This window comes from Zeus faber (genome assembly GCF_960531495.2).
Source record: "Zeus faber genome assembly, chromosome: 2".
In the NCBI taxonomy this organism is placed as follows: domain Eukaryota; kingdom Metazoa; phylum Chordata; class Actinopteri; order Zeiformes; family Zeidae; genus Zeus; species Zeus faber.
Window position 1 is genome coordinate 47,683,650 of NC_137189.1, and position 23,658 is coordinate 47,707,307.

General features: G+C 45.4%; 2 protein-coding genes across 3 annotated transcripts in view; both read right to left on the reverse strand.

The window, feature by feature from the left end:
• The window catches only part of aig1 (androgen-induced 1 (H. sapiens)), a 122,938-nt gene that overhangs the window by 39,709 nt on the left and 59,571 nt on the right, over nt 1-23,658 (reverse strand). The window lies entirely within an intron of this gene.
• On the reverse strand, nt 5,839-22,211 carry pex3 (peroxisomal biogenesis factor 3). 2 transcript variants are annotated; one of them, XM_080024259.1, is made up of 12 exons: nt 22,172-22,211; nt 11,557-11,688; nt 10,929-11,010; nt 10,594-10,637; nt 10,366-10,487; nt 10,076-10,142; nt 9,620-9,674; nt 9,151-9,313; nt 8,663-8,733; nt 8,464-8,577; nt 7,763-7,859; nt 5,839-7,496 (listed from the first exon to the last, which is right to left on the reverse strand). In XM_080024259.1, the coding sequence occupies exons 2-12, from the start codon at nt 11,684-11,686 to the stop codon at nt 7,413-7,415; spliced, it is 1,029 nt and encodes a 342-aa protein (XP_079880385.1). In that variant the 5' UTR covers nt 11,687-11,688; nt 22,172-22,211; the 3' UTR covers nt 5,839-7,412. The 2 variants fall into 2 exon arrangements, with proteins under 2 accessions (XP_079880385.1, XP_079880384.1); XM_080024258.1 differs by lacking the exon at nt 22,172-22,211 and adding an exon at nt 13,396-13,592.

Here is a 23,658-nt window from a genome sequence, read left to right on the forward strand (position 1 = left end):
TTTGTGTGTGTGTGTGTGTGTGTGTGCGTGTGCGTGTGCGTGTGCGTGTGTGTGGGTGCGTGTGCGTGTGCGTGTGTGTGTGTGTGTGTGTGTGTGTGTGGGCGCGTGTATGTGTGTGTACGCGTGTGCGCATATACGTGTGTGTGCGTGTGCGTGCGCGTGCGTGTGTGTATGTGCGTGTGTGCGCGTGTGTGTGTGTGTGCTTGTGTGTGTGTGTGTGTGTGCGTGCGCGCACGTGCGCGTATGCGTACGTGTGTGTATTCGAGGCTGCAGGACGAGACTTGAAAACATGTGAAAACATTTTTCACAAGTCTCGTGACAACTCTCAGTCGGTCCAGTTTTCATTAAAAACTGAACTGGGATCAAAACCGAGCCAGGAAGTCACGTGTACAAAATAATGACGTCATTAATACCCTAATTCAGCGTATTCACCAGGAATAAATCTCTTTTTGCCACTCTTGCCAACGCCACACGACGCGTGTTTTAAAGTGCCGTTGATGGAAAATGGTAGACGTCAGGCTGAGCGGGCTCTTCGCTGTCATCCTGGAGAAAACACGCTCTCCCAATTTTCCGGACGCATTTTCTGACGCAAAACTCAGGCGCAGTTCACCCGACAGCCACTAGGAGGGGGGGGTGCAGATACGCATTCGGTGTGAAGCGCGCCTCAGGGCGAAGAAGGAAACGAGAAGAAAAAAAAAAAGGAAAACCCTGAAGTTCCCGATGAGACTCAAGGACTCGCGATCGACCCATTTTGACTCGCCGTGTATTTCCGCTCCGAAACGGAACGAGCAACGTCAAGATGATGTCAAAACAAAGGAGAGATCTAAAAAACGAACCAACGACGCGGGATCGCAGCCCAAAGAGGTGGGCGCGCACAGGGTCAGTTCCTCGCCCGGCGTTGAAGCTGGAATTCAGCGGAAGCCTGCGGGGAAGTGACATCACCAGGGCTTCTCTTCTCCCATTGGAGGATCTGCCAATCGAGTCGCTTCTCTTCCACGGACGCGTCGGCCCCTTCTTCAACGCGGATCCTATCACAGCTTTCCCCGCAATTGTTTACACACTAAAATCGGAACTGGGAGCCGTGCGCCTTTTCGGGGGTTTCTTCTTTTTTTTCAGGGGGGGCGGAGGGAGTGGGGGTGGGGGGGGGGCACCTGGCCCTCTCGGGCTCATGCACCAGATCTCCGAGCCCCGTCCGAAAATCCGCGAGCACAGTCTCCACTTTTCAACTTCCAAAATCTCCGTCCTTCACCACACGCAACAGGAAAAGCTCTCGTGCTCCTCTGGAAAGGCAGGTCGGAGGCGGCGTCAGGCTTCATTCGGCTGCTCCACCAGCCCACCACCAGCACCGTACGGAGACAAGGAGGTCGGCGGTGAAGCGAGAGCTGGAGGTAGAGGTCGAGCGGCGAGAGGAGGAGGAAGGTGGAGGAAGGTGGAGGAAGGTGGAGGAAGAGGAGGCAGAGGAGGATGAGGAGGAAGGTGGAGGAAGAGGAGGATGATGAGGACGAGGAACTCATGCAAGAGGAGGAAGAGGAGGACGTGGAGGAAGAGGAGGACAAGGAGGACCAGGAAGAAGAGGACGACGAGGAGGGCGAGGAAGGAAGAGGAGAAAGAGGAGGATGAGGAGGAAGAGGAGGACAAGGGACAAGGGGGAAGAGGAGGATGAAGAGGACAAGGAGGAGGATGATGAGGAAGAGGAGGGAGAGGAGGACAAGGAGGATGAGGAGGAAGAGGAGGATGAGGAACTCATGCAAGAGGAAAAAGAGGAGGAGGAAGAGGAGGAAGAGGAGCACAAGGAAGACCAGGAGGAAGAGGAGGACAAGGAGGACGAGGAAGGAAGAGGAGGCACAAGGGACAAGGAGGAAGATGGGGATGATGAGGACAAGGAGGAAGAGGAGAAAGAGGAAGGAAGAGGAGGACGAGGCAGGAAGAGGAACGAAGAGGAGAAAGAGGAGGATGAGGAAAGAAGAGGAGGAAGAGGAGGATGAGGAGGATGAAGAAGGAAGAGGAGAAGAGGAGTATGAGGAAGGAAGAGGAGAAAGAGGAGGACAAGGCAGGAAGAGGAGGAAGATGAGGATGAGGAAGGAAGAGGAGGAAGAGGAGGACAAGGCAGGAAGAGGAGGATGAGGAGGATGAGGCAGGAAGAGGCAGGAAGAGGAAAGAAGAGGAGAAAGAGGAGGATGAGGAAAGAAGAGGAGGAAGAGGAGGATGAGGAGGATGAAGAAGGAAGAGGAGGAAGAGGAGGATGAGGAAGGAAGAGGAGGAAGAGGAGGACGAGGCAGGAAGAGGAAGAAGATGAGGATGAAGAAGGAAGAGGAGGAAGAGGAGGACGAGGCAGGAAGAGGAGGATGAGGAAGGAAGAGGAGGACGAGGAGGAAGAGGAGGAAGAGGAGGATGAGGAGGAGGAAGATTTCTCGTATTATTTTCCGTTTGTTTGATTTCAGTGTTACTGTCTGTTTTCTTAAACGACCAATCAGTCGAGGCGATCACACTCAGACCGGCTCTGATTGGTCGTGTCAGGCGACGCAGACGTCCGGTTGGAGAAGGGAGATAAGCTCCGCCCCTCCAGGTAGAGGTTTGGAGATGAGGTTACACCGAGTTCCAGAGTCACCTGCAAGAAATAAAGGTTTATAAAATGAGACGTAGCTCAGTTCTTTTCACCTTAATGTAGGATTGTTGACTTCTGTACTTCACACACTCAGTGTAATAATAATACTAATAATAATAATAATAAATAAAAAAATAATAAAAATAACAATAATAAAAAGAATAATAACAATAATAATAAAATAATAACAATAATAACAGTAATAATAACAATAATAACAATTATAATAATAATAATAATAATAATAATAATATTTCATATGCTTGACAAGAATACTGAATATTTGCACTGTGTAAGATCTATGATGTTGTGCTGTTGTTCAGTTCATGATTTAAAGAGAGACACACGGGTCAATTTCCTGGTGAAGAGGTTTTATCATCAGAATTCATGGTTAAAAAGCAAAAAAAAAAAATAATCCCGATTGATGTGAAGAAGTGTTCAAAAAATGTATTGCAATTTTTGCAATAATCAAAAAAAGTCACATTTTTATGTCCAATTTTTAGTTTCCATTTTAGGATTATTTTCCTATTTTATTTGTATGTACATACACTGCGACCTCTTGCCCGTATTTGTATCTCGACTCTTGCTTTTTTTATATTTGACTCTTATTTTATTTAAAACAAATGTTATTTCCCCTTTCCTCTTCACTTCCTCTCATCTTTAGCCTTGTTATTTTATCTTTTTATGCCCACGACACAGTTGCTGCCTGTCATGCCCCAAGAATGTCATTGTACCTTATGACCTTGTGTTGTACTGCACACTTCACTAATAAAACACCTTGAACTTTGAACTTTCAAAATTCATATTCCACACGAGGAAAGTTGTACGGCAAGAAAGAAAAGCGAAACAATTCATTCATTTATTCATCGTGGTGTAACATCTGTATTTTGGGCGCTTGACGTTGTCGTGGCCGTGGGGGTCGGGGCTTCCACGGCTCGGCCCAGAGAAAAGAGAAAAGCCCAGTCGCCGGGAGGGAACCGCCCGGTGCCTTCTGCGAGGGGGGGGGCGTTTGAGCCGCGCCCTCGCGCCATTTCGCGATTGACGGTTCACGTTTAGACTGAGAAGCACCGGTCCGAGGGTTCACCGCGTCACGGAGTGCCTGCGGGACGGTGTCCAGCCCGGTTATCGACGCCGGCTCCGTGTACTCAGTGCGTCTCGTTGGCTCTTTTAACCCCTCCTACCGACTCATAGCGGCCCTAAATAAATGGAGTTCTTCAAACCGTGTGCGCTGACGTCCGGGAGCTCTCACCCACCCTGCTGCTCTTCATGGCTGTACACTGCAGCATCCTGCAGCCCCTCATATCAGCAGCACTGTCACTCAGTCCTTTGTCGCCGGTACGGTAATGTCGTTTCATATCGAAGAAGCTACATTATTTTAGCTCGCCGCGAGCAGCGATAGGATCACTTTTTGGGCGGGATCAGCTCCTTGGGAACCGGGTGCCGAGCGGGGCCGCAGGGGGCCACACCGGCGGCTCGCGCCGCGAGGGGAGGACAAGTGAGCTGCAGGCGGCTCCACATTTGATAAGGTCGAGCGGGCGGGCCGGACGGATGGTGCGTCGGACCGCCACCCAACCCGGAGGCAGCGGGCTCCTCCTGCCCGCTGCGCCTGCACCACGTCGACGGCTCCGGGTCTGGGTTCTCAGGCCGTCCGGAGAGCGCGCTGCCGCCTACAGCAAGGTTGCCGGCGGGAAGTGACGCAACTTCCCGTTTCTGGTCTCTTGTGTTATCCGATCGGCCCAGCGTGGAAGTCGGTCTAAGGTACAAGGCCTGGTTATGTTGTGAGCTCCTCGCGATCAAGAAGGAGATTTGACGCCTCCTTTTTAGGGCTTCAGCGTCTGGGCTGCGTGGGAGCTGCGGCAGTGGTGTCTCTCAGCGCTGCCGTGCTCTGAACGGCCACAGTTTAAACGATGGGAACCAACATTTTAATTAAGGCCCGGGTTGAAAAAAACACGTTAACATCTGATGTTTGATTTGGGTCTTGGCATCGGATTTACTGTATGTATCTGGGATTTGCTTCAAAACCTGTTTGTTTGGGGTTTTTTTAGCTTGTGGTATCAGACTGATAGCTGATGCCAGTACCAGGCTGCAGGGGCTTTCCCACATCAACACACACACACACACACACACGTTGTATTGATACCAAAGAAAGGAAGCAAATTACACCCAGCCTGTGACACCTGCACTGACTTGTGCGTTTTGGGGGGTATTGAACAATGTTAAGGTTGGATTCATCAGCTCTAACTTTTTTTCATTTTTTTTTCTCAATTTTTTGGGGGTTTAATTTTGGTTTGTAACACTATGGCGTCCGTCTTTTCAAACTGGGTTCACAAAAGCAGTGCACGTGTTTTTCCCAGCTACAATTCGGGGTGTGTGTGTGTGTTGTTTTGTAGAGGAGCACGAGCGGTGTGTTCGAAACGAGGCAATGAAATCCATAGAGGAGAATGAATCAGCTAAAGCACAAGGAGTAGCAGCAAACTTTGAATATACATTTCTGAAAAAATGTTGAGAAAAAAAAGTAATAATAAAAAAAATAATAAAAATAACAACAATAATAATCTTTAGGATATTTTTTATTTTTATTTTAGGGCGTTGCAGGTTTAACTTGTTTTCCAAATTAATCACTGCTTTGATTTTGGAGGATATCAGCTGCTGTAGGAACCGGCTTTGGAGAAAAAAAAAAAAAAGTCATCAAATCGTGCAAGTTATCACCGTGCCGAAGCCCCCGTTGCTCTTTCATGACGGCCCCTTAGGCGCCCGGCCCTGAAAACCTAAAATCTTTCTCATTCTGCCTTTCACGTTCTTTCAAAGAGGGACGTCTGAGAGGATATGAACATTGGGGGGAGGACACAGGGACACATCTGATCCTATTCCAAGTCAAACGCAAAAGCTAAGTTCTGAGTCACGCCCGGACGGAGTGTCAACATCACGGGTCAAAGCCTATTTCTGGTCTGATCTCCGGAACCAAACTCAATTAAAAGCCTTTTTTCCCCCTCGACCCAACACTCGCTCCGTTCAGGACGGATTATTTATTGTATGGTTTGTTCTCTTCCTCCGTTCTCCCGTAAAAAGATCCAAGCCCGTCGTCCCAGGGTTCACGGTTGTTCCACTCACATTGGTTGACACAGGTGACACGCTGGTTTTTGATTCCTACCGGCTTAGAAAGCTATCGTACTAGGAAAATAAATATTTATATCTAGAAATGATCTCAGAACACACTAAACGTATATTAAACCATATTAAGCTTTATTACATTTTTTTCATTACACTGATACAAACATACGTACTTTGTTTTTCATTCGGATTTCTTACAAAAAAGGCATACAATCTAATATGTACAGTGATACATTCTCATATGATCACCTCCGTGATCACCAAAACATGAATCACCGGGACCTTGCATGGCCGAGCCGACTTCGCCATCTTCATCGTCCTCATCTTCACCGTGGAAGCTTTTCCGTTCATTTTCTATGACTCAACACTGAATGATCATCAATGTTCACAACTTCCATTTTTCACCTTAAATGTCACGAGAGGGAGGGGCAGCGGTTTAAAGCATCGGCATCGTAGTGTTGATAAAAAAAACAAAAAACAAAAAACAAACCTGACCTCAGCTGAGTGACCGAGGGTGACGAAAATATATGTTTCCATACAATTTGATTTATAAAGAAGAAAAAACAACAACAAAAAAAACAACCAAAAAACAAAAGACCTGTGTTACAACCCCGGTACCAATGTGCCACCCAGAAAAACAAAACAAAAACACAAAAAGAACAATGGATTCTCATGATGACACACACACACACACACACACACACACACAGATTCCACACAGGGAGGGTTTTTCATTCCATCAATTGGAAGAAAGAAACAGATACCAAACTCCACAAAACTCATGTGACAAAAGTTTAAAACGTCGGCAGAAGAAAAAACAGTGGAAATAACGAGTGACGACCTCTCAACTGTTCAGTGACACCACATCTACCGATCTGGAATGAAGATCTCCAGTAAAAGTCCCCTGACACAGTGGTTCCCAGGCCCTTAGGGGCCGTCAATGGAATTACAATGGAATTCCACAGCAAATTCGCATTTATTTTGGACTTTTTATATCTTGATTTGTTTTCAATTTTTTAATACATTAGTTTTCACAGCATATTACAGGCAGATTAATTGTGTTCACCGCCTGAAAAAGTTTGGAACCCCGCTGGCCCAACGCCTGTACTATTGAACCAGTGACATCTAGTGGCCGGAGAGACAAGTGACACCCAACACGTCACACACCTGCGCGTGCGTGCGTGTGCGTACGTGTACACACACACACACACACACACACACACACACACACACACACACACACACACACACACACACACACACACACACACACACACACACACACACACACACACACACACACTCTTTGGGCTGAGCCAGTCATCATGATGAAATAATATTTGTTTTGTAGAACAGAGCGAAAGGAGCTTTGTTGTATAGAACGGTGTCATGGCTGCTCAGCGGCGGCAGAACCGGTTGCCGTTAATGGAGTCAGCGTCACATGACCACCCACGGCGCGTCAAGCGGGATCATTAAAGTCGTGTAATCAGGAGGAAAACGATGAGTGACACGGAAGAAAAAAAGGATTTTTCCTCTGCCTTTTTTTTTTTTTTTTTTGAAAACCTAAACGGGCACCGCTGACCTTCTTCAGGAGAAACCAGAGATGAGGGTTTGTTTTCCCGTCGACGTGGGGAAAGGGAGGGAGGGAGGGAGGGATGGAAGAGTCTTCACCCCTACGGCCTCGCCCTCCTCTTGTTTACTTCTGCAGCTGCTGAGCGCTGCTGAAGGACTCGTAGACGTTGGCTGCAAACTCCTTCACCTGCTCTATCATCAGCAAGTCCTGAGAGAGAGAGAGGGAGGGAGAGAGGGGGAGGGCAGAGAGAGGGGGGTAAGAGAGAGAGATAGATAGATAGAGGGGGGTGGAAGAAAGAGAGAGGGGGGAGAGGAGAGAGGGAGAAGGAGAGAGGGGGGTGAGAGGGGGAGAGGGGAGAGAGTGGGGGGGTGAGAGAGAGCGATAGATAGATGGGGGGGAGGGGGAGAGACAGCTCTATAACAGGTGTTCTACCAACACGGAGCAGGTTCTTTGGAGGTTGGAGGTTCTCTCACCTGGACAAAGTGGCTCGGTGTCTCGCTGCAGACGGTGTTGATCTGACCGTTGATGATGGGGACGATCTTGGCCAGCGGCAGACTGACGGCAGACAGACTGCCAGGACACACAGACAGGCAGAGAGAGACAGAGAGAGATAGAGACAGGATAACAGTTATGGTTGGATTCAAGGAGCACTCGACTCCGGCTGGTCGACGGCGGTCAAACAGGTGGAGTCAGTTATTTCTGGGAAAAACGAGCCCTGACCTGCTGATATCGACCGTCGCCACGGCAACCACCTCTCCGCCTACAGGCTCTGACTAACACCAGAGAGTGGCGCCATCTTGTGACGCTACAGAGAAACTACAACGGGAGACGAGACTATTTCACACACGGGCGTCTCGTTCTGCGGCTCCTTTCAACCTCAACCGGCGTCAAATTTCACATTAATAACAGTAAAAAGTTCAGCCACGTGTGGGGGGAAGAGTTAGCTACCTTGATTTGGACAATTTTATTTTGATTTGGATTTAAACTAGGCATACTAATTATACGATTACTTCAAAACCCTATTCTGTGTCAATAGCTGTTTTTTTGTTTATTGGTTTCAAGAAGCCGTGTAAGTAGTAGGATAACGTGCGGCCGGCCGGTCGTTATCGCCCAAACAACCCCCAACTGGGGTGGCTGGGGGAGGTCGGTGCAGAGCTCTGTCGGGAGGCTGGACCTGCGGGGGGCGGCGGCGTCGCCGGGTGGCGGGCGGAAGAACTCGGCCAGGTTGTCGAGGAGACGAGAGAAGCCGCGGTCGAGGCAGGTGTTGAGGACCGTGTTGAAGTCGGGACTAGAGACGCAAAACACACAGATTTTAGAAAGCGGGGGGGACAAAAAAAAAAAAAAAGAACTAAGACTTGAACAAGGCCTGGTACCTCTCCAACATGTCCCTGGTCTCATTAAGCAGCTTGATGGTCAGAACATCGTTTTGCGTTAGCCCACAAGCCTGTTCAAACAACACACACACACACTATTATTTGCATTATTTGCATGACAGCTAATCTGCAACCCCGCCCACGCACGCACGCACGCACACGCACACACACACACACACACGCACACACACACACACACACACACACACACACACACACACACAGACACAGACATTAAAACAACTACTTTTTGTGCATTGTGTATCTACTGAATAATTTAACTGAAAGAATTACTTCTGAAAATGTATCTTTATTTTGTGAAAAATGAATAAATAAATAAAATAAATAAAAACATGTGGAACCCCTATTGCAGGTTCCACATGCACATTCTCGTCGCCGCACATCTGTGGAATACTGAAATATTTGACCGAATATTCATTTCTCCATTGCACACGGTGTACACAGTCTTTGCCCGTTGCCGCGCCGACCTGGTCCGCCAGCGTGTCCTCCTCGTCGGCCATCATGTACCAGGTGAGGGGGCGCCGGGCCCCCGACCCCCCGTCCAGGAGCGAGCAGCCCTCCACCTGCGCTCTGATCCAGCTCAGCTGCTGCTCCAGCTCCAGCAGAGACAGACTCTGCTTCAGAGACACCCTGACGCGCACACACACACACACACGCACACAAAGAAATATATTGACACACAAACAGGCTAATAAACACAGGGATGCACTCATGAACAAACATACACGCCTGAAAATATACACACGGATTCATGGACACAAACAGGTTAATATACACACATACAAAAATATATTCACACACACACACACACACACACACACACACACACACACACACACACACACACACACACACACACACACACACACACACACACACACACACACAAATACAAAGACAAACGGGATCAGCTATGACAAACAGACAGAAACTCACTCTCCCAGTGTGTCCTGCACTGCTCGCTTCACCACTGTCATCAACTCTATTAGTCCTGGAGAGAGGGAGAGAGAGAGGGAGAGAGAGAGGGAGAGAGATGCGTCGTATTTCCAAGCACAAAAAGAGTCATGTCTATTTTCAAAATGGCTGTAGTGCACATGAATGAACCGAATCTAAGAATAACTAAGCAAAACAAAACTCGAGTATAAAAACAATCAGTTAAGAGTTCAAAACAAAACAAACAGACAAACTTGAATGAAGAGGCCAAAACATAGAGACGGGGATTAAACAACATCTATAAAAATGGGTTTAAAGCAATGTTATTCTATTTATTAAATTAACTTCATCTGTGAAGTTCTAAGGGTTAACAGAGCAGTGGAAGCTGAAAATCGGTCTGATATGATGATCGCTGCCCAGTGTGTGTGTGCAAATATACATCTACTGTGTGTGTCCTACCATCACCCAGTAGATGCTGAATACTTGACAGGTACTGCTGCTGGACGTCTGGCGGAGCCAAGGAGCTCTGGAGGGGACACACACACACACACACACACACACACACACACACACACACACACACACACACACACACACACACACACACACACACACACACACACACACACACACACACACACACACACAGTTTATTTATTTTTATCCATTTACATTATATTTATTACAAGATTTGGAAGCAAATTCTGTCTCTGTGCCTCTGGTTTTAAAGTCCCTCCCTCCCTCCTCACCGCTGAGCTCTTCCCCACAGAGTTGTCCAGGTACAGGTATCCTCCGATGATGTTGAGCTGCACCCTGAGCAGCACCACCAGCATGCAGGTGCTGTACACCGCCACGACGCTGCGGGTGAAGCCTGGAGGACACGAGGACCCAGAGGTCAGCGTCGACCCCCCCCCCAAGGATGCTTTTTTTTTTTTTTTTTTTTTTTAAGGGAAATCAAAATGATATTTACAACTTACTGATGATCTTTAGGTCCTCCCAAATCTCCAGTTTGTTGCCTGGTCTGTGTGGGAGGGGCAAGAAAAGGAGGTGTAAGGTGCACATGTTAGTAATATTCTTTTGTGCTGGTGCTCCCTGACATAATACACTTTGACTTCATCACAGTTGAGACTGAGTTCAGCTGTGACATTGTACGTCACAAAACCTCAAGTTTGAATGTGAGGGACCTGTGGGACTTGGAACTTCAGATGATTCATAGTCATACAGTGTAAAATACTCCCAGAACTGAAGAGGAAACGCTGCTGGTTTTGGTCTGTAAAACGTGTTCAGATCGATTCCATCGTGTTCGACTCACTTGGTCTTAAGCAGCGCGGTGAGGCTTTCTGAGTTGAGCTGGTGGATGATGGCTTCTTTCAACGTGGGAAGCATAGACAGTACTGTGGGACACACACACACACACACACACACACACACACACACACACACACACACACACACACACACACACACACACACACACACACACACACACACACACAACTTACTTAATTGTCATGACCCATTCTCCCCATTGGTGACGGGAACCACCTGCTCAGGTGAACCAGAACCACCCACATTTTAATTTCAACCAATTCCATCTATCAGCAGAAGGTGAGCTGAACAATTGCTGCATCAAAAAATCGCAGACAAGCAATCTATTTAGTGTGAGCTTTTGTAGTATGTAGGAAATAATATGTATCATATAGTATGAGAAAAGCACCAGGATGATATACTACATCAAGTGATATATCATAGTATACTATGATGGTTAGTGTATCCCACAAAACATTGTGATGAGGCTGGCTGTACTTCAGGTGTTCATGTAGTACTAGTATGTAGTACTCAGTGAGCAATATCAGATTCAGCCGGTGTTTTGATTGGTTAGGATGATGTATCCGGAGCATAGCTCTACTTCTTCCATCTGAAGAACTCGAGCTCCTCACCCGTCATGTTGCACGTCCTCTGGTTGCTCTCGAAGTGGAATTGCCTTCTTGCCTGGGAGATGTACTCAGACGCCTCCCTCTCCTGAATCTCCCTCATCTTTCTCTGGGCGTACTTACCCAGGAAGTACATGCCTGCAGAGACAGAGCCGCCCAGAACACATGGTGTCAGCGGAACCCAGGAATACAAGATCAGCACACCAACCTTCTCACTCCTTAGGAGAACGGCCGTCCAAAAAACCACTTCCTTGCCAAGTTCAGAGCCAGGTTTATTGCTGCTGCTGCTGCTGAACAGTTGAATTGATTTTCTCAGAAGCAACACGTCCACGCAGCGACAAAGCTTCCGGAAGTCATTCAGCTCCAGTGGGAGCTGGCGACCAGGAGCGAAGGAGTGCGACGCGATCTCTGATACTTGGTGATGGGAGAAAGATCAAGTTCTTCTAGTTCAACTTTATGCTAATTAGCTGTGAAATAGGAGGAAAAGCTTATTGTTGTGGTAGCCGGTTTCCTCCATACTTTATCATGTAACGCTAAATTATTCATTTATAGAGACGTAATTGTAAACTGTTAATAATAAAAATTGTAAATAATAATTAAAAAAAAATGATGGAAGAAAATTTGGGAGGTACTTGGGCTCCGTGGTGAGGTTTATTACATGAGGTACATGAATAAAAAATGTGAAAGTTCAAGTTCGACCTATGTTGAGTTCTCGTGGAGACTGCCCCTATACTTCCTCATAGTTTGATTAAAAACATTTTCCCTGTACAGTATGATGTCATATGGCACAAATAACATGGTCAGAACACACGTGAATATTTCTTGAGAAGTGAATCTGACCGGTATAAAAAAGCCCAACATATAATTTAGACTACTGTATGTGCATTTACACATACACACTCACATCCACAAAGAGTGAGACAGAAGGTTGTAATGTTTTGAGAGTGTATTGGGGTTTTTTTTTATCAATAGTTGCAGACTGCAAGAGAGAAGGGAGAGAAACAGAGGAGCAGGAGAGGTGCAGGGGCAGCGTCCGACACTTGATTTGCATATATGAACATATAAAAAGTTATACTTCATGAACATAAAAATAATCGTGTCACTTAAAAATACATACATTTTTGCAAACAACATCCAAATAAATGAATGCAGCTATGTGCACATTCATTTGTTTATGCGCTGCTATGGCAACCACCCGGGAGCGAGTCGAGCAGGAAAGCCCACGAGCGACCGCCTCCGGTGTGAGCGCACGGAGACACGGCCCAAAAGAACCGAGAACCAAGAGTTTTCTGTGCATCTCCTGACTACAATTCACAACAGAATCGTGAAGGTGGCGGCGTCGTTGACAACGACATGGACCCAACGAACCATCGACGAGCAGTTTGATGGAACCAGCTCCTGGTTGTTTAAAAAAAAAACAACAACCTATGCATGTGTAGTGTATGAAACACAGACGTTTGGCTTTGAACACAGATGTTACTCCGGTAATGAGTTACTTTCCACCGCAGCAGATTGGTCATATGGACACGGGGAAGAGCGCCCTCCCCGTACGGATCGAAGCAGTTGGACTTCGAGGACATTTAAATAAACTGACCCCACGACGCGCACATCGAGTCACGTGACCCAGCCCCCCTTCCACGCTAATAAACCCTCAACTTTGCACGTCAAGGGGAGGACACCAGAGAATTAAAAAACAAAAAACACACGCACCATTTCAACCCCCTCCAGACAAATCCAGAGGTGTCGAGCTGAGCAATGCTCCAAATCAAACCTTGTCATCTCTGGACGCTAAGACTCGCGGCTCCGTCGGCTCGGCTGGCCCGGTTAGCCGCACTAGCTTCCTACCTCCCACCACAGCTCCGGTGAAGATGAATTTCCGTTTGTGCCGCTTCAGGAAACTCCACGCCGACGGAAGCATGGCTTGCCCGACGCGAAGTCGAATCAAACAAGGGAAGGAACAAATGAACCGCCGCCCGCTACGTCCGCGCCATTGCGTCCCCGTCCGGTGTTCACCGTCACGCTGCGGCGTGGCTCTGCCGTCTGGACGGACCCATCGATTGCTCCGGCTCGACCGCACGTCCCTGGAGCTGCTCCGTACACCCGGGTGCCAGGCGGCTTCATCGATCGTTCCGGCTCGATTACCCCCGCCTGGCGGGGTTTCCGGTGCGCCCGGAGGTTTTCATCGATTCACTCCGGGTCGACTACACGCGCCTGGAATCGGCGAGGCATTACACGTTTTTTTGTTTAATTAACTGAGAAGTACTTAAGTAAAAGTTCTCCACGTGCCATCCTGACGTTTTTGTATTAGTTATATTTCTTTATTATTATTATTTTTAAATATAAATCGACAATAGCGGACCAATCGTGGCGTGCGTCCCGCTCGACCAATCAGGGGGCCGCCTTTTTGGAACGACGTTCGAACCGGAATCCAAGATGTCTGCGCCCGGGACCGTCGGCGTCGAGTGGCGAAGAAGAGGAAAAGAGGCCGGAGCCCCTTCAAAAGTGCGTCAACGGAGCTTATTAACGATGTCGTATGCGCCCCGCGGCCATAATATAAGGAAGAGGTGGAGGGTTTCAGACGCAGGACGGGGGTTCTATTCGGAAACGGCGGCCGTGCTTGCCGCGTGAGGATCAGAGGAGCCAGAAACACAGAAACCCTGGATAGAAATCCAGTTGCACAATGTTCCGCAGGACGCTGAGTTTCACGCCGCCCGCCACGGGCGTTTTGATAGACAAAAGGACGCTGGATGCGGCCGAGAAACGGGTCACACGGCGTGTGAAGCCATTGGGTAGTATGGGACACACACACACACACACACAGTTAAAAATGGCATATGCTACTTACATGGCTAGCTTACAGTGACATTTATTTAATATTTATTATACAGTCGGAATCAGATAAGCATTGTTTTGCGTACAGCTGCAAGTACATATACAGTATAACATAATTGAGCAGGGAGACTCTGTATTAAGACCCGAAGGAGCCGTCACTATTAACTGTTTGTACGAACAATAACTGGGATCAATAAACAGTGTATGGATCCTTCCGGACCAAGTTATTATGACAATATTTTGATTCATAAATAGATTTTACATATATACTAACTATATGGATTGCACCGGCAGCGTAATAAAGAGGAAGGACTGTTTTGTCCATTAGGGTAATAAAATATCCATGTGTACAAGACTTGGCCTGGCTACTCTGTTACATTACCATTTTGACATTTGTGGGTAGGTAGACAAAAGAAATATAGTAGGCAGGTAGTGAAGTATAGCAGGGTAGGCAGTACTCAACATTGACGAAGAAGACAAAGAACACTCAAGATTGTTTTACTGTAAACACAATTTTTGTTTCTTTTTTTTAATTCACAAACTAATTTAATTTTAGTTTTTTTTAATTTAAAGGCCAGTTGCTGAAAGCTGCCGAGATAAAGGAAGCCACTAGCATTCTTGTGCATATTCGAGACAGTGACTGACTCCCTCGAGGTGCAGTCCTGCTACAGGCTCTTCTTGGCAAAGTCTACTGCAACAGTTACAGCAAGTTATTCCATTATCAATTAATAATTCATTGGCATTATTGCAGGTTTCAGAAGTAAAGCATTGGTCATGTACATAGTCTTTATGTTGTCTGTTTGTCTGTAGACCCAATCTTGACGGCACAGCTCTTGGCACAGTACCTAAATATGATAAAATATGTAGTGGTGCGTGAAGATAGAAGAAGCTAGAAATAATTTATTCCAAGGCAGCGGCATTTCATCAACCACTAACAATCGGATGGTTTCTTTCTGGTTTAAAAAAATAAAAAATTGGAAAAAAATCTGAAATTGCTTGGTCAGTTGCTTTCGATTAAATTTGCTACTATTTATACTATATTTAAAATAGAAGCCCTTGTGAAATAGTTAGCATAAAATAGTCAAACTACATCTTTTCCATTTTTAATGTGTTTTTCTTTTCAGAAATGAGCCAACCTCCGATGCCAGCTACAAGATCTTCTGTGAGAGGATCATCCACCATAGATTAATTGTAAACCAAGAGGTGCTGACACTGACCAAGCTCGAAAGGATCTTCTAAAATCTTGTGAAAAACCATGAAGATTTTGATGCTTCAAACTACAGGTAATTCTTTGGAAAAACCATATATGCAGGACAACCTTTCATTGTGATTTCTTCCCTCAAAAAGGGCAAAAAAATATATATCTCACCAAAAATACGTGGATATCACATTTACGGGACATTTTGCAAATGAAAAACAAGCGCAGGTTCTGTACTGGCCCACAGTGCTCTGTTTGCATGTGTTGATGACTGACTGACTGACAATGCCTTGTGATGCCCTCGGCTGTGTCTGAGAAATTCACATATTTATTTATTAAGATAAAATGTACCTATTAAGACTAAAACAAACGTGGTACGATTAGGGAGAGAAACCAGGGAAGCTTCTTGCGTGGCGTATAAAACAACTACAAACAGAGAAGTCTATCAATGAATTTGAGAAATCTGATGGTACAGGCTGAGAGACCATTATTGGAGATGTTTATAGAGTCCTACAATAATGGCTTGCTTCCGCCATCATTAAAAAAATGCAACTTTTACTTTATTACTGAAACCAGGTAAGAAAAAAACCAAAAACCTAATCGGTCATATCAGGGGATTGAATTCAGATGTAAAGATTCTCTGTAAATGACTCGTGCATAGATTAGATCATGTTCTGCCAACCAATACTAGTCAAGATCAAAATTGGTTGATTAAAGGTAGACAAGGATTCCACAACGTCCGAAGAGTGCTTAACATACTGTATGAAAAGAAAGATGCTAAAAATGCCGCCCTGTTGTCACTAGATGCCGAAAAGGCATTAGAGTCAAATGGTCATGCCTATTTGAAATGTTTGATCGATTCGGTTTCGGTGATACATTCTCTAATTGGGAAAAACTTCTATATACGCAACCTGTAGCTGAGATTTTTACTAATAACAGTAATAATATCAGACCCATTTGACATTGATAAGAGGCGTTCGACAAGGTTGCCCCCTATCGCCAAGTCTATTTATTCTTGCTACAGAGACTCTAGCTATGGCCACTAGATCTCACAATAAAAATATCGGGCATCAAGCTAGGTCACACAGATCATTGCATTATTTGCAAAGATTGTAATTCTATTCATATCAAACTTAAAACAGTCAATACCTACACTAATTTATGTACAGTAACTGGTTCCTTTGGACAATTTTCCGGTTACAAAATAAATAATGACAAATCCTCTCTAATGTTACTATATGGGAAGGAAAGACCATAATTCAGTCAACTACAATTCTCCTTTCAGTTTTAGAGAGAATTTTACTTACCTTGGAATATGTAAAGTCCCTGAAAGAAAGAAACTTTACACCCATTATGGAAGAAATTAATAACTCAATAACATGGTGGTCTAATCCACCCATTTCCTTAATTGGTCAAGTTAACTTACTTAAAATGAATGTTCTTCCAAAATTATTGTATATTTTTTTCAAAATATCGCACATCTCACACTTCTCCAAAAACTTTAGAAAACTTCTCTTGAATGTATCTGGAGCAATAGATGCACCGGGCTTAGCTTATCACTGATTTATAACCCATATGATAGAGGAGGCCTCAATTCCCCAAATTTTCTGTGGTATTACGTGGCTGCTCAGTTACGATCAATCATGTACTACATCATTTCAAACCCACACCTTCATGGGTTGAGATCCAATCACTTTCAGTTTCCCCCAAATATTCCCCCATAAATTCAGCAAATATTAAAAAACTGCGAAAACAAACTGGAAACCCACTTACTTTAAATACGATCAATGTTTGATACAATACTCAGAAGTTATCAGGTGAAGATGTTTTGTTCTCGATTTACTGCTTTATGGGGAAACGATCTCTTTAAACCTGTCAGAATGGATCAAGGGGTTTTTTTGGTTTGGGCACAAAACTGCCTTAGCAAAGGCGGAAGACCTAATTGAAGAACATATTATTTAATTTGAACAGCTTACAAATAAATACGAACAACATCCCAAAAACCCATTTCTTGAAATACCTGCAACTAGAGAGTTTTATCTCTTTCAAAAATCCCCAGTTAACTCTACCTTCATTATTCAAATGAGAAGAGATGCTCACACAACCGTCACAGTGGAGGAAGTGGTTTCCCTGCTATACAACACTGTGGTTTCTACTTCTACTGGTGCTTCTGCGGACAGGCTCAGAGTAGAGAGATACAAACACTGACTTTTCTTTAGAAGACTGGGATAAAATATGTGAAAGCGCCCATAAACAAACTGCAAATACGAGTCCTAGACTAATACAGTATAACTTGATGATGCGCACATCACGCCTGAACGATGACATCAGTTTAATTAGAACATTACAGCAATTGTATGAAATGCTCAGTGCTCAAAGGAACATTATACATTATTTCACTGCATGTGGGAATGTAACGAGAGAGCTCATTTTGAGAAGAAGTCATAGGTGTAGTTCATTAAACGATTGGAATGAAATTTCCCCTTGATCCAACAGTGTTCTAGGACTATACCCTGAAAATGTGAAATTTAATGATTTCTGAAACAGTACAAATGCTACAAATGTCTTAAACTAAGAAGACAAGTTAAAGAGGAACTATGTCTTATTACTGTTTCTATTGTTGTTATAATGTAAGAATATGATAGGTAACTTCATAAATAATATCTGTATAATATATATATATATATATACCCAGATATAATAATATCTGGGTATAGATTTATGTGTATCACAATTGCTTTGTCATAATTTATGCCTCTAGATAACTTGAATGTGAAATGTAATGGCCAGTAGCACAGTGTATTTAATTTTATTTCCAATGTGTGTTTTATGTTCTTTTGTTGTCGTTGTATCCCTACTCTACCTAGACTTTACCCATTTTATTTTGATTTTATTTGTCTGAACTTAACTAAATCATTGAATATATGGACACTGGATGGATAGGTAGAGTGGGAATAGAATGTCGGAGGTGTATATTGTCGTTGTTATTCTCTCTGTTTGTTGAATTTAAAGTCTTAAAGCAATAAACAAACCGTTGAGAAAAAAAAATTTACTGTTACAGCTGCAAGAAGGAAAAAAAAAACATTTGGCTCAACCTCATGACCAGCAACATATAAAGAGGATGCCATACCCGAGGTTAAGTTTTAACGGAAACTGATTTTATTTATGAAAATGCTGGGAGTCTGGAGGCCTGGCCAAACAAAACAAAAGGATGGAGGAAGTCTGGGCCAACCACACAATGGGCTGTAAGACCCAGAGCTTCCCGCCTAAACTACCAAAACAGTGCAAACAAACGAGCAAACAAAGTCTCAAACTGGACTACCAGACCTCCACCCTCAAAAGAAATAAACACAAAACAAGAAGCAAAGAAACAACGCTAAGACAGTCAGCGGGCTCCTTCCTCTGGGAGAGAGAGCTCCTCCTCCTTCAGCCTCCCTTAAATGAGGGAGAGAGAGAGAGGGACGTAAAACTCCCTTAGTGATTTTTTTCACGCAAAAAAACAATGCATAACAATTACAAACGCCACAATGCATCTGTCACAACATTATCCCTGCCACAGACATGTTTTACATTAAGGCCTGCATAAAAATACTCCAACCCATCAATCTTTAATTTGTATTACGCGTCCTCTGCAAAAACACAACAGCGTTGTGAGAATAAATCGTGACGGGAACATTAAACGACCCTACGTACACCTCAAAATGGGTCACAGCCAGAACCATCGCAAGGGCCTCTTTTTTCGATTGTAGAGTAGATGTGCTGGTGGCGGTACTTTTTGGAGAAGTCAGACACAGGGTGTTCTAGTGAAGCAGAACAGCTCCCGCCTCCAACTCATTTGCATCAACTGCCAGTTTAAATGGCCGATCAAAGTGAGGCGCCGCAAGCACAGGAGCATTAGTCAGGAGGGCTTTAATCTGTTGAAAAGCATGTTGACAATTGTCAGACCACACAAACGAGACTTTCGAGCTTAACAGGTCAGTTAAGGATGCTGCAAAAAAGTTTTTGCAAAAACCCCCCGTAATAGCCAGCCACCCCGAGGAAGCAGCGCAGGTCTCGTCTGGAACCAGGAACGGGGAATGCCGGGATCGCCTCCACCTTGGAATGGACCGGGCGCATTCACCTCAGCCCACTTATTTTCCCAGATAGACCACAGTTGCTTGAAAAAAATCCCATTTTGCTAAGTTAAGTGTCAGGTTTGCTTTGCTTAACCACTCAAATGCCTCCCTTATCTGCTGGATGTGACTATTTTTCTTTTCTTTTTTGTTCCATTTCACCTTTATCTGGGGCTGCCCACTGAAAGTCGACAAGTCGAATCATCAGTCAGAAACCCGTCAGTCGACTGAGATTGGTCAAGTGGAGCAGTCATTACATTTTTTTTTTTTTGTTAGTCATTGTGCATAATAGTAATAAAACGGAATAAAGCTTACAAAATGCACAGGGATAACATTTAAATGAGGAATTATAAATAAGGGAATCATAAACAGGGGCACAGCGGAACGGGTGACGACTTGTAGACTCGTTACGATTATTTTCTGCTTATTACGCATGGAGAGGGGGTGATTAGGGAGAGAGTCAGGGAGAAAGTGTTCCCCAATAGAAACGGTTTCGTTCCGCACCATTCCGTACGCATTTGTTTAATTCCATAATCAGATGTAAAATAACCTACATCTAAAATAAAAACGCTGTTCTGGCGCGCCAATTGCGGGCACCCCATCGCTAGCGCATGTAATTGGTACCGTCGGAGTGGGAGACGGGTGTACAAAATGTGCCCCAATCGCCCCCCCCTCGGGATGGCGGCCAAGGCCACTGCCTACCTCTCCAAAATTAGTCAAGACAATAAGAACACACATCAACAATGGTTAAAACAATTCATAGTTGAAACAATTACATTCTAAAACAATGAGATTTGTAATCATATCTTGAAATTGTCTCAACGGTATCAAGGAATCAATATTTAAAGCGCATTGTAGGTTATTCCACGAGCCCGGAGCACAACATTTAAAAGCAGTCTTTACGAGATGACCCGTGGAACATCTAATGTAATCCAGTCCTGAGAGGGGGTTTGTTTATTTTTTTAGGAGAAGCTTTGTATGAACTTGAACTGGGCTCTGCAATCCTGTGCCCAAGCATGTACCATCCTCTCTCTTAGGACGCTTGTCAGGATTAACACGATATACATTCTGACTAATCGGTGACGAATCACCTACATCAATATCATGTTGTGAGACAGTCGTGCGTTAAGGTACATCAGAAAACAGCCGCTTCTGTAACAAAATCAACTCCACATTACATTTAGTCATTGATCAGACGCTTTTATCCAAAGTGACTTACAATTATTCAAACACCGCCAGACGCAGCCATCAGGAGCAACTAGGGGTTAAGTGTCTTGCTCAAGGACACCACAGCATGCAAGCAGGAGGAGCCTGGGATCGAACCAGCAACCTTTTACTTTACTAGACGACCAGCTCTACCTCCTGAGCTACCATCCACAATGTCTGCACGCTGAGCATCAGGCAAGTGAACTTAGTGAGAATCGAGCTGAGTAAACATTGCCGAGGTTCAGTAATGTCCCCTGTACAACTGCTTTAGATAGAACAACAGCATCCTCCTCCCCCACAGTGGTCAGTGCCACTGTGGGCACAGCAGGTCCAACACTTTCAGCACCGGACAGCACCACCACACAGGCGTGGACAGACTAACCAAGATCAGCACTAGACAGCTCCACGGAGGGCATGACAAAATTAACAGCTGCAGGACTGAATGTCACACAGTCCAGGTCAGGCCCATCCTCACACCCATGGTATGTTTTTAACATGTTAACATGACAAAGCCTACTCCTACGATTTCTGTCTGGAGTAGCAATGAGATAACCACGGTCACTTACTTTCTTTTGGACAAAATACGGGCCACCACAGCGAGCTTGCAGACTGGGCTCAGGGATTGGTGATGGAACCAGCAATTTGGCGCTGACAAACTCTGCTTTCAGCTTTCCTATCGTACCAGCCCTTCATCTTCTTTTGAGCAGCACTCGGATTATCTTCTGCTAACTCACAAACACGGCGCAGCTTGAAACGAAAGCCACACACAGTCTAGCAAATTCTGTGGTTCAGCTTCACTCATCCATTTTTTTTTAGCTTCAACGGGCCATGCACAGAATGAGAAAATACCAGTTCAGAGAGACTAAATCCTAGGGATTCCTGTACAACCTCTCTCACTGCACACGACATCAATGAACGCCATCCTCCCAGTCTTTTTCAAACTCCAAGCAGTAGGCACATAACATTGACTTGAGTGTTCAAATTGCTCAAGGGTGCCCTGCGACTCAGGATGGTACACACTTCCAAATGAAAGTGACGTATTGCAAGCCGCTTAGGAACCTGGGCAAAGATCCATGACACGAAGTTTGACTCTTGGTTAGTTTGAATAACCTTTGGCAACCCGAACACAGAGAGCTTGATCAAAGCTTTCACCAACTTTCAACAGCACTGCACTAACAACAGGCGCAGTTATTTTGTGCAGTGGTATATCTTCAGGAAAATGTTAAACATGTTACATACATGGTAGTTAGCAGAAAGTTATTATTAGACTTACCTCTGGAAGTGAACCAACATCGTCAACCCATTCAAAAGGCTCATCCACAGCCGGGATCGGACACAACAGTGCTGGTGGGAACCGTCTGATATGGCTTACCAGCAACCTGACACACGACATGACTTGCAATACTGCACCACATCCTTCTTTTGACCAGGCCAAAAGAAATGGCGCAACACCCGATCATATGTCTTATTTACACCCAGATGGCCAGCGGGCTGATGATCCTGAGCCAAAAACTCAGGATGTCACAGCAGTATTTTAACAGGAGCACAACCTGTGTTATCACACTCCAGTCGTCCTCCGGCAATGCGTAAAGTGGTGTCCACTTACGCTCTATTTAGCAAAGTACCCCGAGGCACAGACATTTGACATTGACATTTCCTCTGCCGACACAGCACTTTCAGCTGTTCATGTGCCATAGACACATCACCAAGGCTTACTTTGCTGACTTCGCCACCCTCTGACCCAGTAGATGACAGGTTATTAGACAGAGATGGAACATCAGATAAGCCTAACTCCATAGTAGCAACAAATCTGTCAGACAAATCAATAACATCTTCACTCAAGGCTTGATGCTTTGACGTAGCACAGGTTACACCGCAGGCGGAAAACACTTCAGGATACTTCAGAGACAGTCTAGCCAGATATTTGGTTACAATAGGAACGGCCGTCACCTCAAGCTTAACCAGCACCTCACTACCAGATAATTTCCCATGGGCGAAACCCCACAATCACCAGACCCGTAACCAGGTACGTATGCAAACTGTATGCAAAGGTGCACCTAGCTACCACACCCCAAAACCCAGTACAAGGACATCAGAATCCAAAGCAGACTCCTTAGAGAAAGGCAACAACACTGAAATTGAAGGACTGCGACACTGCTGTATCCTTCCTTCCTTTTAAAGTATTTTATTGGAACTCGCTTTCCATAAACCATTCTGACACAGGGCTAGATGTTTTGAAAAAAGCAACAGACTTTCTTCTCCTCTTGCAAAGCATAACAATTTGCAACAATAAGCACCCCCCCACAGCCCTTGTTATTACAGGTTTCCATCTGCTCTGGGCTTGTTCCATCCTGCCCACTCTACAATAAACTGGTACATTCACGTTGCCACACAGGTGGCGTCTTGCAGGCGGAACTGCCATAGTTGCGCCCGAACAGGGACTCTCCAGCATGGGGAAGGGACACAAGGGCCGTCTGAAGAGCACCAGCCCTCTACTGACTGGCAGCAGCAGCACCCAGGATGTCTAGCGGAGGACCAGGGGAGAAGCAGCTACAGTAGCCACTATGGGTAACCACCTGCAGCTAGCTGCTCTGCCCAACAGCCACTGCCCGGACCATCAAGCAGCCCAGCAGCCAGGCCACCACTCCAAGCAGCCCCCGCAACACCCAAGCCTGGCTACACCTGCACCAGCCAGCACAGCAGCCAAAGGCCCCACACTCCGGAATGGAGTAGTGGAGCCTGTTGTCGTCCTGACGGAGG

What these genes read in the sequence shown, in the direction of transcription:
- pex3 (XM_080024258.1), bottom strand. Translation starts at nt 13,468, where the DNA reads ATGCTTCCGTCGGCGTGGAGTTTCCTGAAGCGGCACAAACGGAAATTC. An exon ending in CACCGGAGCTGTGGTGGGAG is followed by an intron (nt 11,689 to 13,395) that starts GTAGGAAGCTAG and finishes CTGTCTCTGCAG; the next exon opens with GCATGTACTTCCTGGGTAAG. An exon ending in GTGCAGGACACACTGGGAGA is followed by an intron (nt 9,314 to 9,619) that starts GTGAGTTTCTGT and finishes TGTGCGCGTCAG; the next exon opens with GGTGTCTCTGAAGCAGAGTC.